The following is a 19258-nucleotide window of genomic DNA, read 5'->3' as shown; positions in this document are numbered from 1 at the left end:
GGATGCTGTGTGGTATTTGGACTGTTGCTTCTCAATCTGTTCTAAACTACTCCTGGAACCCCCAACCTCTCTTTGTTGGCCACCTTTGAACCTTTGACCCTTGATGAAACTTTCAAACATATATACCCCAGCAATGCAAACAAATAACATGAACGGTAATTGTACGTCTCCTCCTCAACCCTCACCAGATGGTAACAAGGCAGTAGTGCCAGGCCATCTTTTGTAGTGTTAATCTCAGTGGCTCGGATACCAGCCTGAAGTCAATGACACTTGAGTGAAGCTGGGTTGGTTTTCTACTGGATGAAATCTGTCAAAGTATTGAGCAGGAAGGGCAAGCAGAAGTCCAACAACATTACCCTTTTCAAAAAGAAGTCTGATTTATTTCCTGTTGTGGTAGGAGGGTCATAGTTTTTGTTTTGACAATCTACAACACCTATTTTGACTTCTTTGAATCCTGAGTCCCCTTTCCCAAAATCAATGGATTCAGACGGTGTTGAGCATGTTCCCATGGACTCATAAAGATAGCCTTCCCAATGATATCCCAGCTACTCACTGATCAATCAGAGGGGACAGGCTAATTACGCCCAGTCATTAACACCGTCCTAACTCCTCTGTCACTCCTAGGCAGAGAGAGAACTCACTTCTGGAGTTCCCTCACCTGGCAATGCAAACAGAAACCAATGTAGAATCCAGCTTCGGAAAACATATCTCCACGGAATCATTTTTAAAAAATATATCTTTCATCTATACTTAAACAAAGAACTACAGATGCTGGAGATCTGAAATAAATGAAGTCTGAAAGTGCTGGAGAAACGCAGCAGGTCTGGCAGCATCTGTGGAGAGAGAAACATTTCAGAGTTATCATTTCAGGTCCAGTGACCCTTCTTCAGAACTGGATGAATATTCTTCATCCCCACTTCATATCGAATGGGGATGTCGGGAAATTGAATTTGGTTAAAAAGTAACTGTGAAGAAACTAAATTATTGATAAACTGACCGTGAAATTGTTGATTGTTGTAAAATCCCAGCTGGTTCATGAATGGTCTTATCTGTTCTGACTACATTCTCATGTTTGCAAAATTTACTGGCTCAGTAGCTTAGCGAGTCTTTCACACCCAACAAATGTCTTCAGAGGGAGTTAAAAATCACACAACACCAGGTTATAGTCCAACAGGTTTATTTGCAAGCACTAGCTTTCGGAGCATTCAGGGGTTAACCTCCACAGCCACCTGATGAAGGAGCAGCGCTCCAAAAGCTAGTGCTTCGAAATTAACCTATTGGACTATAACCTGGTGTCATGTGATTTTTAACTTTGTCCACCCCAGTCTAACACCAGTACCTCCAAGTCTTCAGAGGAAGACCTACCAAAATTTTCTCAAGTCAAATAATGGTCACAACAACTTAACAATGAACTTTAAAAAAAGACAATTTGCTTTTAGAAAAACACAATGATTGATAATAACGAACTGGGACTGGGCACAAGAAATCAATTTGTGTCATTATACTCTCATTCCAAATTTAACATCTTGTAATGTTTATTGTGTTGGTAAAACTTTGCTCATGGGTATAAATTGACCTTCTGACACTCAGTAAATGTGTCTCAATGAGGTTGGTTAGTTCAGTTGGTTGGACAGCTAGTGAGTAATGCTGACAGCTTGCATTCAATTCCTGCACTGGCTGAGGTTAACATAAGGACCTGTTTTTCTCAACTTCTCCCTGTGGCTGAGGCGTGCTGACCTTCAGGTTAAACCACCACTAACTGTCTCTCTCTCTCTCTCTCTAATGAGAGGGTAGTCCTATGGACTAATCCGGCTATGGCAATGTTACCTTTACTCCGCAATGGGCCATTGTCTATGTCAACTGAAACTGGAGAGTTTTTGCGATCCTCAGTTAAGAGGATCAGTCCTTGTGAAATACGTGTCACCTTTACAATTACACCTCTGTGTTAAGCCAACTTCACAGTCGATTTAGTGCACTTTTCAATGTAGACCAATGACTCATTGCAAGCCCAGGCTCATACACACCTGGCTGAGTGTTATTGGAGTGTAACCCATTGTAATATCTGATCCTATAAATCAGAATGTCTTGTCTCTTCAGGTTTATACCAAATGAGCGTCAAGGAATCTTCCCCAGAAGGTGGGACTGTTGGCAGAATTAAAGCTTATGATGCAGATATTGGAGAAAATGCAGAAATAACCTATCACATCATTGATGGAGATGGGATGAATATGTTTGACATTATTACTGACAAGGCCACACAAGAGGGTGTCGTGTTGGTCAAAAAGGTGCAGACACACTCAGTAGTTTTCTTTCTTCTGGCTTTTCTCCATTGTCATTCTTTTTATTTGCAATCAGATGATCTAAACCTTTGTTCTTCTAAAGCAGATGTTGGACTATGAGAACAAGAAAAGCTATACCTTAAAAGTTGAGGCAACGAACAGTCGGCTTGACCCGCGATTCCTTTACCTGGGTCCATACAAAGATGTAGCCACTGTGAGGATTGCTGTTGAAGATGTCGATGAGCCTCCAGTGTTCAGTAGACCCTTTTACATGTTTGATGTATATGAAGACATTGATGTGGGGACTATCATCGGTACCGTAACTGCACAGGATCCTGATGCATCTCATAGCTTGATTAGGTAAGCTTTACCATCTTTTTAGAGTGCAGGGTGTTCGCGTTACAGGACAGGAAGCTAAGATAAGGTAGAGATGTGGCTTTGTTGATTAATGGTGGTATTAGCACCATAGAGACTGATGTCCTATAGTCAGGAAACCAGGATGTAGAAGTAGTTTGGGTGGAGATAAAGGCAAGAATTCACTTCTTTGAGTATATACGGTCCTGTATTACTAACGACCCAGTAAGATGGGGTACAAGGGACAAAATAATGAGAACTTGTCAGAAAGATATGCCAATAATCATGAGACATTTTAATGTACATTTTGACTGGAAAACTCAGATGGGCAGAGACGAAGAGTTCATAGAATGTTTTTGGGACAGTTTCTTAAAATTGTGCTTTCTGGAGCCAATGAGGGAACAGACCATGTAAGACATGGTGCTGTGTCAGAAGATAGGATTAATTAGTGCCCTTGTGTTCCTAGGTAGCAGTGATGTAATTTTACATTTAGTTTGACAGACAGAAGAGTTCAAAATTATATTTTAAACTTAAATAAGGGCAAAGATGAATGAATGAATGAATGATTAGTAAAACTGATTGAGCAAACTGGGCTAAATGATTAGCTATTGGCGATGTAATGGCAGATATTTCAGAATACACAGGATAGATATATTCCAATGAGTAAGAAAAAATCCAAGAGGATTTTATATAACTACTTGTAGTTATATAAAAGTTAAAAATAACGTTAACATTAAACAAAGTGTATTATTATGCAAAGATTGTTTGAATTCAGAAAATTAGATGGAATGTAAGAAAGAACAAAAAATAGGAAAAATTAATAAAAAGGGAATCAATTAGAGTACTAGAGAAAGCTGACTAGAAATACATAACAAACAGTAAGACTTTCCACAGACATTTAAAACAGATAAGAATTTGCAAAGGGATGATGTACCAATAGCAGCATTGTGACTCCAGCCAATGTTACTGGAACAAGTCAAAACCCAGAATGAACTCTAGCATGATATTTTCTTTTTAATTTAATGTAGCCATCTTTCCCTGAGACATAAGCATACGAGGCTGCAGTTTCACATTTAACAATAAAACAGAAATTTATTGCACAAAAGAAAGAAAGGTAAAGCCATACAACCTACCTAAATGCAAGTCAATTTGAAAAGCTTCTAAACATAACAAAATAAAAATCTATCTATTCCCCATCACCATAAGTTTACTGTTACTCAGAAAACTAGACTTTTTTTTCCTTATCAAATTCTATAGGTTTAACTTAATTCCTTCTTCACAGTTTTGGCCCTATGAGGCCTTTTCCCTTGACCATTTACACTGCGAGCTTAGACTTTCGTAGCTTTGAATAAACAATACAAATTTCTAACCAAATACTCCTGGTCTGAAAATTTCACAAGCTAAACACATTCACTTAGGAAACTTACATTCTTAACTGCTCTGAAAATTTTCCTTTCTCGAGGACAGACTATACTTGTACGTGATTTCAATCAGGTCCCTCTTCAAACTGAACTAACTTTTTAAACGATATTTTCACAACAAACACTTGGTCATGCTAGTTACTACTAAACTAATGGCTGTTGTTTTTCTCTCTCTCTTCAGATGTAAGCGCCACAGCATAAATTAACTTCTATTAACATCTCAGGGAGCTTTCTGTTATCTGCTGTCTAGCATACACTGTTCTAAAAAAAATGGCTTTAGAAAGTCTGACTTAATTACTTTTTAAATCATTTCACAACAATAGATCAACGCCTATATTGCATTGGAATCCAAAGTCTAGTAAATGTTTTTATTGTTTAAAACAACACACCTTTCATCATACAGGACACTTTGAAATGTTCAAGGTAATTAGGCAGAGGCAGTGTGGTTTCATACATGAGAAATGATGATTAACTGCTCAGCTGGAGTGCTGTGAGGAAATAGCACATGCTGTGGATCAAGGGGAAACAGTCCATGTAATGTGTTTAAATTTCCATGATTCATTTGATAAGGTGCTACATCAAAGGTTGTTGCGGGATAAAAGCTCATGCTTATATCAGCATGGATAGAACATTCACTTGCTGACATAAAAAAAACAGACATCAGGCTGAAATGAATTATTCTTTAGTTAGTAAGGTTTAATGTGAGATAGGGATCATAGCTGAGTCCTCAACTACTTACAATTGACATAAATGACTTGGTATGAGTGCCAAACAATCAGCAGTCTCCTCTCATGCATAAAATGTTTCACCATTCGTATTTCTTGTAAGTTGTCCTGATTAATGCAAGATGAAAATCTTTGATACAAAATGTCTCTTTTCAGCAATACTTAAATGTTTATTATCACTTAATGACCTGAGTGTGTGACACAATGTTGTGAGGCACACTTTATCTTCTACAGGGAAAACAGCCAATTCCATGTAAGAATTCTGCAAGTATAATGCACCCTGATTTAACATAATTTGTGGTTATTGTCATCATTTTGTGCCAATTGCATTGCATGTGGATCAAAACATACCACCGAGCCCTTTGGGATACCAATGCTGTTTGTGCCGATTTTGTTTCCGAGACTTGTCCCTACATGTAACTCACATGTTGGACAATCGATCAAAGAGATTAGGGCAAAACTGAAATACCAAAGTTTGAAAAAAATATTCTTCTGCAATGGGACAAGGGCAAATCACAGGCTGCAATATGAAGGGACACAGTATTTAGAGCAATTGCTGGTGTTCTGCACAACTAAATGGAGAGAAACTTCAAAGATCATCTTCAAAGAGAGATCTGGATGTCCTTGTGCATGTATTGCAGAAAACAAGAATCCAGGTACAACAGACGATTAGGAAGGCAAATGGATTTTTGGCATTTATTGCCAAAGATGTAGAATATAAAAAGTGGGAAGGGTCACTGGACTCGAAATGTTGACTCTACTTTCACCCCACAGATACTGCCAGACTTGCTGAGTTTCTCCAGCAATTTCTGTTGATGTTTCAAATCTCCATTATCTGTTGTTCTTTAACAAAAAATAGAAATTACTGGAAAAGCTTAGCAGGTCTGGCAGCATCTGTGGAGAGAAATCAGAATTAACATTTCGGTTCAAGAGACCCTTCCTCAGAGTGCAATCCGCGGTCCTTTGTTTTAATAAAGCAGAATAGCGTTGCTACAACTGTACAAGACACTAGTAAGCTCACACCTGGAGTTTTGCTTACAAGTTCAGTTCCCTTGCTTGAGGACATTGGAGGCAGTTCAGAGGAAGGTCACCAGATTGATTCCAGAAATGAGAGGTTTGTCTTTCAAAGAGAGATTGAGCATTTTAATTCTCTGGAGATTAGAAGAATGAGAGGACATCTGATTGAGATGTAGATTAGATTAGATTAGATTAGACTTACAGTGTGGAAACAGGCCCTTCGGCCCAACAAGTCCACACCGACCCGCCGAAGCGCAACCCACCCATACCCCTACATTTACCTCTTACCTAACACTACGGGCAATTTAGCATGGCCAATTCACCTGACCCGCACATCTTTGGACTGTGGGAGGAAACCGGAGCACCCGGAGGAAACCCACGCAGACACGGGGAGAACATGCAAACTCCACACAGTCAGTCGCCTGAGTCGGGAATTGAACCCCGGTCCCAGGCGCTGTGAGACAGCAGTGCTAACCACTGTGCCACCGTGCCGCCCACATGTATAAGATGCTAAAGGGAATTGACAAGGTGAAAGTAAAAAAGATGTTTCTTTATGTGTGGCAGTATAGAGCAAGAGGTCATGGTTTTAAAATAAGGGGCAGCATATTTTAAACTTAGATCAGTGGAAACTACTTCTCTCAAAAGGTGGTGAATCCATGGAACTCATTTCCCCAGAGTGTGGGGACACTGAATACATTTAAGGAGGAGTTAGACTGATTTTTAATTAGTAATGGGTTGAAGGGCTATGGAGACCAGGCAGGAAAGTGGCTTTCAGGCTGAGATGAGATCAACCAGGATTGTATCAAATGGGGCTGAATGGCCTACTCCTACTCCTATTATATGAATTAATGTGATGGTTCAGGTATTATCCAGATACTTTTTGCTTACACTTCCAACAAACAATAAAGACAGTTCTCATAGGAAAATCAAATTTGTTAAGAAGCAAGTATTGTACCCATCTACATAAGGTGAATGAGAAGGTGAGTCCAGGATTAATTAGCTTAAAATATCAGCTTCAACATTCTTCTTATTGCTTTGAAAATCACACTGTACCATGTTGTGAGGTGAACATTATATGTTAACAGTATTGGTTATTTTTATTAACAGGTAGAATAGTAGAGACAATATTTTACTGAACACTTAAAACAATAAAGGTAGAACTGGTCTTCAAGAAGTAGATGTTATTAGAACACAGTTCTTCCACAACTTAATAAATAACAAAACTCCTGGATCAACAAGTTACTTTTTGGATCTTTACGAAGTTGGATATGAATCATGTACTTTTGCAAATTAGAAAATTCAAAAATCCAAACACAATTTAACATGAATAATTTTAAGATAAATAATTTTAGTGCCAAGGGAATCCTTTCAGTTTACAATCAAACATTTTAAGTCAGTGTTCACACCTAGTGTGTGGGTTTTGATGTCTTGCTAATAAAACACTTCTGAACAGATCGTACTGCAACTGCCGAGCAAACAGAATAACTTAATGTCTGTGTTCTGTAGTCTGCTGATCCGCTTGTATTAACACTTCAAGGGATAGCCCTAGACATCAAGCAAACCTTGATTTAATTTCGGAACAGAGGTGTTGCTAATGAGAAAGATCGAGGTCAGATAGACAGTCCCACTGACAATGTGAATTCAGCATTATTTTCACAAGTACAGATGACTGAAGCCAACTTCCATGCAAATTCTCATCCATGGCTTTAAAAGCAGCAGGATTGCTAGAAGGGGAACAAGGAATTTCAGACGCTGTTTTACCATCGTGTGCAAACCATTAATGTAATCATCATACACTGCAGAAACTCACCAAGACCACTGAAACACCACTTCAAATCTACAAACACTTCCATCCAGGAGGACAGGGGCATCAGATACATGGGAATACTACCACCTGCAAAGCAAAGTTTCAGGGGCTGTTACAAAAGAATTTGATAAATTGTGACCAGAAGATCTCCAGTTCCGGATTCTCCCCCAAGAGGGAACACCCTCTTCACACCTATCCTATCAAGATCCCTCAGGATCTTAAAGAATCAAACAAGCTGCCTCTTACTTTTTTAAACTCTAGCAGATACAAACCTACCCTGTCCAACCTATCCTCACAAGACATCCTGCCCATACCAGGTATTAGTCCAGTAAAACTTCTTGGAACTGCTTTCATTGTATTTACAGTTCTCCATGTGGTCTGACTACAGTGTGCGCTTGATGGGCCAAATGGCCTGTTTCCACTGTTGGGATTTTATGAAGATATGCTTCATTTATTGTGTCTTTATTTTTTCTCTTGTAATTTTTTCTACATATGTGCTTTAATCACTGAAGATAGTAGGACAGAAAAAGTGAGCAGTCAATAAAGCATACAATAGCCTAGGCTTTATTAACAGAGCCATAGATTTCAGGAGCAAGAAGGCAATGCTGAACTGTGCCAGACCCAAGTCAGACCTCAGTTCGAACAATGTGTACAGTTCTAGGTGCTGCACTTTAGGAAGGATGTGAATGCGCTAGATAGAGTACAGAAGAAGTTCACAAGAAAAGTTCCAAGGTTGAGAAACCTCAGTTACAAAAACAGATTGAGAAGTGCAGGACTGTTTTCTTTGGACAGGAGAAGGCTATGCTGAGAGCTGACAGATGTGCTCAAATTGAGAGGAAGCTGGTCAGAGGTGATGGGGGAAATGGGAAGATGGAAGATCTGAAGCTGTCCCTGTTGCATTTGTAACATGAGCTTCTCCTGCCAGCTTTATAGACTTGTAGTGTGAACAGAAGCTAACAGGAGTGAAAAGAACTTTTGCTGTTCACACCATCTGCTGCAAGCACCAACACAGTGACACCAAACTGTGATACGTTAGATCGTAAGGTTAAAGAATCAGCAGAAAAATCCATCAGAATGATCATTACCAATCACATTGTGGTTTGCAAATCCTATCCCATGTAGTTCAGTGGAGCTACCACCTCACCATGACCAGGAGAAGAGCTTACTGTCTCTTGAGGCTTCTGACATATCTACATTCCCCTCTGTTCAGCTAATGATGATGGGGCTGGAAACAAGCAGAAGCCTCCAGATGTAAGGGTCACAGTTTAAGCGCATAGAGATGCACGTGGCCTCATTTATACCATGGCACAAAACAAAAGCTCACAAACAATAAAAAAGGTGATCAGTTGGTTCCATTTTGCTTTACTGGAGAGTCTCCATTTGCTCATGAAAATACAATATTACCCATGAGAGCTTGTAAGTGGTTGTAGTGGTGAGGTGGTTAATCTGCAAATGTGTTGCTGGTCAAAGCACAGCAGGCCAGGCAGCATCTCAGGAATAGAGAATTCGACGTTTCGAATAACTCACACCACTTTTGATATAACTTTTGTTCCTTGGATTGGTGTGTGCTGCAAACAGTTGCCTATGCTGGTCTTGCAGTGAGCTCTTCATTTTGCTGTGCTTGTGACCAGGAGAAATGTCCTCTTTGCACTGTTCTGTTGTGCAGCCTGCAGTGGGTAGTCATTGGAGATGATGATGATGGAGTGCCACTATATAACACCCCCTTCCCATCACGCTCCTGGAGCGACAGTTTCCATGTATGAGCCGAAGACTGCACAATGATTTGAACAGTCAATGTGCTTTGCTGCATCCTCACTGTGGATCTGTCGCTGGCTGGCGCAGGGATGTCATGATCTGGAGAAAACATATCAAAGAACTGTGGATACTGGAAGCCAGAAACAGAAATGGAAATTGCTGGAGAAACCCTTCTTCTGAACTGGACTCAAAATGTTGTTTTTCTCTCTCAACGTACTTTTCTGCTTTGGTTTCATTAACCAGAGACTTGGTTATGGGAAAGTAGGCTACTTGCAGGTCACCAGCTGTGATGTGAGAAACCCCTTTCACCAAATGGAGACATTTACCGTCCCTGCACACTCAGGGGGCAGGGGAAATCTGAGGGGACCTCCTCACCCCTTCCTTCAGGCTTTCAGAATCCTACAATGTGCTGGTTACCTGGTTACCTGTTAACATACCTGTGAGAGCACTTAAATAGTGGCCCTGCTGGAATCAGTACCTTACTTGGCACCTCCATCCATGGAAGACCAGCTCACATTACGAGATGATCTCTATCTCAGCAGTCAATAAATGCAAACTTTCCAGCCTTGCATTTAATTCTTTTAACCCCTGCCCTCAAAGCAGATGCTTGAACAGTTCAACTACCTCCATACTTCGAGCAGTTACCATTGCTCTTTGCTGCATAAGTACAGAATATAATTGATGTGCTTACAGATCTGCCTGCCAGTACTGATTGAATGATCTCCATCTTCACATCGCAGGTCCTGGGGTGCTAAACAAAGAGACCTTGGACTACAGATTCATAGCTCCTTAGAAGTGGAGTTGCAGGTAGGTAGGATAGTGAAGATGGCGTTTGGTATGCTTTCTTTTATTGGTCAGAGCATTGCATCGAGGAGTTGGGAAGACATGTCGCAGTTGCACAGAAGTTAAGCCACTTTTGGAATATTGTGTGCAATTCTGGTCTCCTTCCTTTCTGAAGGACGTTCTGAAACTTGAAAGCATTCACAAAAGATTTACAAGGATATTACCAGGGTTGGAGGGTTTGAGCTATAGGGAGATGCTGAACAGGCTGGGGCTGTTTTCCCTGGAGTGTCGGAGGCTGAGGGGTGACCTTATAGAGGTTTATAAAGTCATGAGGGGCATAGATAGGATAAATAGACAAGGCCTTTTCCCTGGGGGTGGAGTTCAGAACTAGAGGGCATTGGTTTATGGTGAGAGGGGAAAAATTTAAAAGGGACCTAAGTGGCAACTTTTTCACCCCAGAGGGTGGTGCATGTTTGGAATGAGCTGCAAGAGGAAGTGGTGGAGGCTGGTACAATTACAGCATTGAAAAGGCACCTGGATGGGTATATGAATAGGAAGGGTTTAGAGAGATATGGGCTAAATGTTGGCAAATGGGACTAGATTATGTTAGGATATCTGGTCGGCATGGGCGAGTTGGACCAATGTGTCTGTTTCTGTACTGTACATCTCTACAACTTCAAGCAGTACAGCTGTCTGAGAACAAGTGTCTGATCTTTATTGTAGAATTGATTAAATTTCCTCACCCAGAGAGCAGTGAGCACTGGGACTCTCCGCCACAGAAAATAGTTCAGGCCAAAACTTTGAACATTTTCAGGTAGGAATTAAGTGTAATCCTTAGGGCTAAGGGGATCAAAGGGTGTAGGAAGAAAACAAGAACAAGGAACTGAAATAAACAAAAAACTGCAGATGCTGGAGATCTGAAACAAAGAAAAATAGAAATTTCAGGAGAAACTCAGCAGGGCTGGCAGCATCTTTGGAGAGAGAAACAGAGCTAGCCTTTAGGGTCCAGTGATCCTACTTCAGTCCTGAAGAAAGCTGGAAATCACACAACACCAAGTTTTAGTTCCAACAGGTTTATTTGGAAGTACAAGCTTTTGGAGCACTGCCCCTTTGTCAGGACTCTGTCATAGAGCACAGAAATGAAGGAGCAGTGCTCTGAAAGCTAGTGCTTCTAAATAAACCTGTTGGACTATAACCTGTTGTCATGTGATTTTTAACTTTGTACATCCCAGTCCAACACCGGCATCTTCACATCAGCTCTGAAGAAGATGGTGAGGAGGTTGATGGGAGATTTGATCGAGGTGTTCAAAATCAAGAGGAGGCTGGACAGCAGAGACAGGGAGAAACTGTTGCCATTAGTAGAAGGTTCAATCAGAGGGCATCACCAAGATTGGCCAAGAAATTGGGTCAAAATGCTTTTACACAATGAGTAATTAGGATTTGTAATGTCCAGCCTGAGAGAGTATTGCAGGCCGCTGCAATCATCACTTTCAAAATGAATAATTAGCTGAAGTGAAAATATTTGCAAGGCTACAGGGAAAGAACAAGGGATTATGACTAGCTGATTAGATTATCCACAATGTGGAAACAAGTCCACACCCACCCTCCAAAGAGTAACCCGCCCAGATCCATTTCCCTCTGACTAATGCACCTAACATGATGGGTAACTTAGCATGGCCAATTCACCTAACCTGCACATGTTTGGATTCTGAGAGGAAACCAGAGCTACCCAGAAGAAACCCACGCAGACATGTGGAGAACGTGCAATCTTCACACAGACAGTCACCTGAGGCTAGAATCAAACCGGGGTCACTGGCACTGTGAGGCAGCAATGCTAACTACTAACCATGCTTGCTCTTGCTGAGCCACTATGGATGCAGTGGACTCCATGGGACTGTAACTCTTCTATAATTCTATTCTCTGATTCTATAATCTAATTGAAGACTTTAAAATGATTAAAGGATTTGATGGATTAGATATAGTGCAAAAAGTGCCATAGTTGGGTTAATCCAGAACAAGGTGGCCGTTGTGAAATGCAGAGTGAGGTGGAAACTTGGGAATATAAAACCTAAGAAATAGGAGAAGGTCCAGTTGTTCCATCAGGTCTGTTCTACCAATCAATAAGGCCATGGCCAATCTTGACCTTCATTCCCACTGTCCCATTTGCTCCCCATATTCCTCAATTCTCAAGGAACAATGACTGTGGAGAATTCCAAACATTCACAAATGTTGAGTAAGGACGTTCCTCGTACCATCCTAATCCTAAATGATATCCTGAGATTCTGCTCCTGTATTCCAGATTTGTCAATAGTTGAAACAAGGTGTTAAGCCTGTCTATATTATGTACATTTCAATACATGACCTCTCATTCTTCTGAACTCCAGAGAATATGAACCTGATTTGCTCAGCCCCAGTCCTTATTTAGATATACACATTGTGTAAGAAATATATTTGCTGACCACATGTGCCAGAAAATAGCAATGTCTAAATTTGAGTTTTAGATTCAATATCCTCATGTGGATGATATTGGTTTTGAGTCTTTATCACTACTGGGTTAGCTTTTCCAAATATTACTGTAGCACAGCCCTGCACATTGCTACAACAATTGCTCTTTTCTGTGAGATAGTGCTCCATCCATTAACACCCCATTGATTTATTAAAGTAAATACATGCTGCCACTGCAGAATCCAGAATTCAGACTCATAAAATCCTCAAACAGCAGAACAGCACTCCCAGTTACAATGGTCGTTTTCAGATCAGTCCACTTTTCAGACAATGTGAAAACTGCCTGGATGTCAGGTCAGCTTTCCAGTTGAGGCAGTACCTCAGCAGTGGTTTTCATGCTTATTTATATATCAGTACTGACAGTACCACAAGATGTGTAGGAATTAGATAGGCTTGAATTTAGCTTTCTGACCATCAGCTTCAAATATGTTTGTGCAAAAGCGATATTGTGGTAAGAGAGTTAAATAACACAGAGAGGAATTACACAGCAAAGCGAGGATTGCTGGAGGAATGTGCCAAGCTTTTGTTCAGTAATCGTAGGAAGAAGCCAACTTCAAAGGCATAGGAATCCATACACAAGAGCAGCTAAGTAACATCACCTCTGCCTCCTGCCAATAATCCTTCCTGTCAAATTGAACAATGGCACACCACACCATTTTGCTTTGTGCCCCTTTTGTTTATTTTCACTCTGCTGCTGATATTTTTTAAATATTATTTGAATGTTGACTGTTGATGGCATCAGAGGAGATCACTGCCTGAGAGAGGTTGCTGAGTTTGATAATGTGTGACAGTTGAATTGGCAGGTACACAACTGAAGTTGAAGCATTCTTGTCTCTGTGATTATATCTTTTCTTGATGTTGATTTGGTTTCATTGCACAGTCAGCGATCACCCCAAGCCAACTGTCCAAAGCTAGCGTTAATCTTCATTCTTTAAATGAACATCGGAAACAAATAGGATCAAAATTAAATGGAGGAAAGTGATGTTAGAGTTAATGACAGTTCACCAATTTAATTTTCCTAAAAGCATTGCTCTCACTGCAGAGACTGGCATTTATTTTTCTATTCCTTGATCAACAGATTTGTTGAAACCAAAGAAAACTTCCCAAGTGTAAAGAAGTGCCATGCAAATACTCAGCTAAAGCAAGGCACGGCTCTCAGTGACAGGTTTAAGTAGGTTTCTCTTCCTCATGTTTGAGGATATCAAAGAAAACCTTTCTACAAAGCCATCGTTGTTTGGAAAGTAAAGCTGCAGTATTCCACAGGGGCCAGGCGCAGCCTGATTACTATTCAGGTACAGCAATTAATCGACAATGCACAGGGGAGAGACAACAGTGCAGTGGTACTGTCACTGAGTTAGTTAACCAGATAATCTACCCTTGTGTTTTTTTATTCATTCACAGGATGACAGTGTTGCTGGCTAGGCCAGTATTCATTAACCATTCCAGAGGGCAATTAAGAGTCAACCCCATTACTGTGGGTCTGGGATCACATGGAGTCATAGAGTCACAGAGATGTACAGCACAGAAAACAGATCCTTCAGCCCAAATTGGCCACACCAACCAGATATCCTAAATTAAGCTAGTCCCATTTGCCAGCACTTGGTCCATATCCCTCCAAACCCTTCCTGTTCATGTGGCTAACAGACCAGTTAAGGGTTTATGCCCGAAACGTCGAATCTCCTGTTCCTTGGATGCTGCCTGACTGCTGCGCTTTTCCAGCAACACATTTTCAGTTAAGGACAGTAGTGATTGAAACCAGGTAAACATCGGTGACTATGAGCTCTTGATTGAGGTTGTTAACGTGGACCAATCAGGGGGACACTGGCTGACCAATATTAACAGGGCAGGTGCGGGGGAAAAAAATAATAAGCACTACCGCAGTTAGGCGGTAGTGTAGGGGAAAAAGAAAAAAAGAACGAGGGGGGATGATCACAAAAAAAATCACACAGCTCACTTTTTGATCACACAGCATTGCCCTCTTTGATGTGAAGGGCACTGCTTGTCACTAAAAAGAGAAAGAAAAGAAAAAGAAAAAAAATATTAACAGGGCAGGCCTTCTTGTGGCATAGTGGTTGTGTCCCTACCCCTGGACCAAGAAGCCCCAGGTTCAAGTCCCACTCCCTCCTGAGGTGTGTAATAATGTCGCGGAATGGGTTGATTAGAAATATGGATTAAATGAAAAAGTATTAGCAAGGGATTTAGAACCTCCTGAGTTCAGGGGACTGACTCTGAGCTGGCTGGTCACAGTAAATGAAGGATGAATTAGTGATGGGATACTGGCCTCTGTGCAGTTATTTTAAGGACATTAGTGAACCAGAGAAGGGTTTTTCCAACAATTGATTCATGGTCATCATTAGATTCTTAAATCCAGATTAATTCCAGCATCTGCCATTGCAGAGTTCGTCTGGTCACCAGAATATTACCTGGGTCTCCAGATTAACAGCTGAAAAATGTGTTGCTGGAAAAGCGCAGCAGGAGAGGGGTTGGGGGCGGAGAGGTTGGGAAGAAGATTGCAGGTCAAGAAGGTGGTGCTGAGTCCGAGGGTTGGGACTGAGAAAAAGTGGGGGGAGGGGAAATGAGGAAGGTGGAGAAATCTGCATTCATCCCTTGTGGTTGGAGGGTTCCTAGGCGGAAGATGAGGCGCTCTTCCTCCAGGCGTCGTGTTGCCATGGTCTGGCAATGGAGGAGGCCAAGGACCTGCATGTCCTTGGCAGAGTGGGAGAGGGAGTTAAAGTGTTCAGCCACGGGGCGGTTGGGTTGGTTGGTTGTTTCTCAGTCCCAACCCTCGGATTCAGCACCGTCTTCTTGACCTGCAATCTTCTTCCTGACCTCTCCGCCCCCAACCCCTCTCCGGCCTATCACCCTCACCTTAACCTCCTTCCACCTATCGCATTCCCAACACCCCTCCCCCAAGTCCCTCCTCCCTACCTTTTATCTTAGCCTGCTTGGCACACCCTCCTCATTCCTGAAGAAGGGCTTATGCCCGAAACGTCGATTCTCCTGTTCCTTTGATGCTGCCTGACCTGCTGCGCTTTTCCAGCAACACATTTTTCAGCTCTGATCTCCAGCATCTGCAGTCCTTACTTTCTCCTCTCTGGATTAAAGTCCAGCGATAATGCCACTCGGTCATTGCCTCCCATTGTGGGTAATTGTACATGATGAGGCAACTCTTACGATAGTTCCCATTATATAAGATGAAGGTGCTGTGATATAGAGAAATTCAAAAGATTTTATTCCACCTCCTGGGCTATATATTACAGTCCCAGACATTTCAATTTCTAGGCTCATTTTAAGCTATTTAGTCACCAACAGTAGTACATTTCCAGTAGCACACCATGCTTCAAGTGGCCTCAGTTAAAATGGAGACTGAGACCTTTACACTGTCAGACCATATGATGTGATATGGTGTGATTTCATAAGCATGTCTCTTAAAGGTATACTGCACACCACCTGTAAGGTATAACACAATAACAGGTAATGCTCTGGGGATATAAGTTCAAATCCCACATTAGCAGCTGAAAGAATTTGAATTTAATCCTTAAATCTAGAATTAAATCTCATCTCATGGAACTATCATGGATTATCACAAAAAGGTTCACTAATGTCCCTTAGGGGAGAGAAATTTGCCACTCATACTAGATCTGATGTACGTGTGACTCCAGACCCATGGTGATGTGGATATTATTATGGCAGTCTCAGATAATGAAGAAGGGCTTATGCCCGAAACGTCAAATCTCCTGTTCCTTGGATGCTGCCTGACCTGCTGCGCTTTTCCAGCAACACATCTTCAGCATTATTATCTGAGCAGCCTAGTCAGCTTCATATTCAGGTACACTCAGCTAAAAGGCGCGGAATGGGTAACAAATGTTGACCTTGCCAGTGACACCCCCAAAACATGAAAGAATTCCTTTAACAAAATTCAGCATTTTTCATTAGTGTCATTCTAGAGTTACAATGAGGACCCTGGCTGTGTGGGACAGAGGTGGGAGTATAAGAATAAGCAGAATGTATTGGCGTTTAGGTTTGTGCGTAATGGATGATGATGGGGAGGGAACATGACATTGTTGATGTGGATAGGAGGCACAATGTCAAGGTGTCAACATGATCCGAGCTTATCTGTTGCTGGAACCTCTACACTCATCTGACAACCACCCGATGAAGGAGCAACACTTCAAAAGCTAGTGCTTCCAAATAAACCTGTTGGACTATAGCCCGGTGTTGTAAGATTTTTAACTTTGTACACTTATGGGTAGCCTCCTATCTTCCAGCCTTTATAAAACTGAGCTTGTTCAAAATCCAGAGCCCTAATGTAATACAAATTCCAATCACTGATCACCTCTCAGCTTCTTGATCCACATTGACTCTGAAGATTCAGCTTCACGGGGACATTACTGAATGCACACACATTTTCGCCACAGTTAAGCTCCACATCCATTGTTTACCTTGTAAAAGGCCTCGTCTTGAGACAGATCTCAAGGCACTGTCTAGGTCCCCCGTGCTAGGGACTTGTGTTAATTCAGGCTTACTGGTCCTTTGCTTTCTCTTCGACTAGTGTTTGACTAGTTATCTGATAGGACAGTGCTGCAACAGAAAGAAGGTAAACTGTCTCTTTGGAGAACATTGATAGACACAAATGGAAAAGGTTTAAACCAAGAGACTCAAGACAATAGAATTATTAACTCATGTCCAATGAAGAAAGACTGTCATTTCCACGCCTCCTGAGATGAGGAGAAATATCTTCACTCAGAAGCTAATGAAACATTGTGCGGAAGCTCAGTCTTTCTGTGTGTCAAAGGCAGAGATTGATAGATTTACATTGACATCAAGGGATGTGGGAAATAGCAAATAAACATGACGTTGAGATAGATGATCAACCATGATCTAGAATGGCAGAGCATGTTTGAAGGGCTGAGTGGCCTACTTCTGCAGCCCTTTCACACCATCAGGGAACCCTAAAGCACTTTACACCAGTGTAGTCATTTATGAAAAGTAATCTCTGTGATGATGTGGGAAACGCAGCAGCCATTATTTTGCACAACAAGATCCCACAGGCAGAAATTAACTCCATGACCAAGTTATCATTTTTTTTCAGTGAAGTGGGCTGAGGATTGTCTGGGACAAATCCCCCTTGTCTTCTTTAAAATAGTGGCGTGGAATCATAGACATCTGCATGAAAGGGCAAGACAGGGTTTCAGTTTTAACGACCCCATCCAAAGGCTGTACCTCCACCAGTTGAATATTTCATTCCTACTGTCCCTTCTCAGACAGCCCCTTCAGAACAAGGATGACTTGCCTCCATCCAACATTGACGGGTCAATACACGACCTTCAGGATGTGGGGCAGAGATGCATGAGGAGTCCAGGTAGATGAGATGTATTTCGAGGTCAGTGCTCTCTCTCAGATGTTTCTCCTTTCCTTCTGTGTGTTCCCAATGTGTCCAATGTCTTCCTGACTGAATCCTCCTCATTTTGGGCAGTCATGGGTCAGGGACACAGTATGATAGAGGTTTACAGCATGGAAACAGGCCCTTCAACCCAACTTGTCCATGCTGCTCAGTTTTATAATTAAACTAATCCCATTTGCCAGTGTTTGGTCCATATCCCTCCACACCTATCCCATCCATGTTCTTAAATGATGAAGTTGTACTCACTTCCACTTATACTTCTGGCAGCCCATTCCAGACCCCCACTGTGTGAAAAAAATGCCCCTCTGGACCCTTTTGTATCTCTGCCCCCTCACCTTAACCCTCTTCCCTCTAGTTTTAGACTCCTCCACCATGGGGAAAAGCTGTTGGCTATCTTTATCTCTGTGTATCATGACTTTATGGCCCTCTATAAGGTTACCCTTCAGTCTCCTACAATCCAAGGAAGGAAATCCCAGCCTTTTCAGCTTCACTTTCTAACTCAAACCTTCCAGTCCAAGTAACATCCTAGTAAGTGTTTTCTTCAGTATTTCTAGTGCATGAGTCAGTGGAAGGTCTTTGACTTTGTCAGAGTTGCATTGAGTAGATCTCTAATATGGCGCTGGAACCACAGCTGAAATTACACTCTCAAACTTCTGTCCCACAGCTGAGTTACTGTTACAACCTTGACACCTTGGGCTTTACTTACAGTTTATTACATCACAGGAACTTGTAGTATTTCTGCTAAAGTGTGTGGTTGTGCAGCCATGCAGGACTTACCCTGCGATAATGCAGGTGTGCAAAAAGCATGGACAGAGACCACACAATAAATGAAATAAAATACCATAACAACCAACTTTAAAAGGAAATATTGATGACCCACTTTCCTGCTTTTGCCTTGCACAGGTAACAGTGATCCTCAAATGTATTTTGAAACATATTCTGTATCACCACTCATCCATTCCAAAAGGTCTATAGTAGCACTCAGAATGAAATAGCAGTCTGGCTGTATTCTTAAGTGATACCGGACATGTTTTCAAATGTTTTGTGCTCCAGTACCTTCTATTTAGTACAGTCTGAGTGAGCGCTATCTATTGGGTTTACTGTCAGGCTTTAAGATACCTGCTACCATGTTCCATTGCAAGTTGAAGTGTCTTTCCAACTCCTACTGATTGACCCAGAACTTTCAGTCTATTCTCCTACAGTCATTG

General features: G+C 41.5%; 1 protein-coding gene across 1 annotated transcript in view; it reads left to right on the top strand.

Annotated features, from left to right (window-relative positions):
* LOC132832169 (cadherin-6-like) overlaps positions 1-19258 on the top strand; it is a 179702-nt gene that overhangs the window by 92483 nt on the left and 67961 nt on the right. The window contains exons 5-6 of the mRNA XM_060849919.1: positions 2098-2285; positions 2386-2639. Of these exons, the coding sequence (XP_060705902.1) occupies positions 2098-2285; positions 2386-2639 (442 nt within the window). The remainder of the gene's footprint in view (positions 1-2097; positions 2286-2385; positions 2640-19258) is intronic.

This window comes from Hemiscyllium ocellatum, chromosome 34, assembly GCF_020745735.1.
Source record: "Hemiscyllium ocellatum isolate sHemOce1 chromosome 34, sHemOce1.pat.X.cur, whole genome shotgun sequence".
Taxonomy (NCBI): domain Eukaryota; kingdom Metazoa; phylum Chordata; class Chondrichthyes; order Orectolobiformes; family Hemiscylliidae; genus Hemiscyllium; species Hemiscyllium ocellatum.
This window is presented reverse-complemented; position numbering and strand designations above follow the sequence as displayed.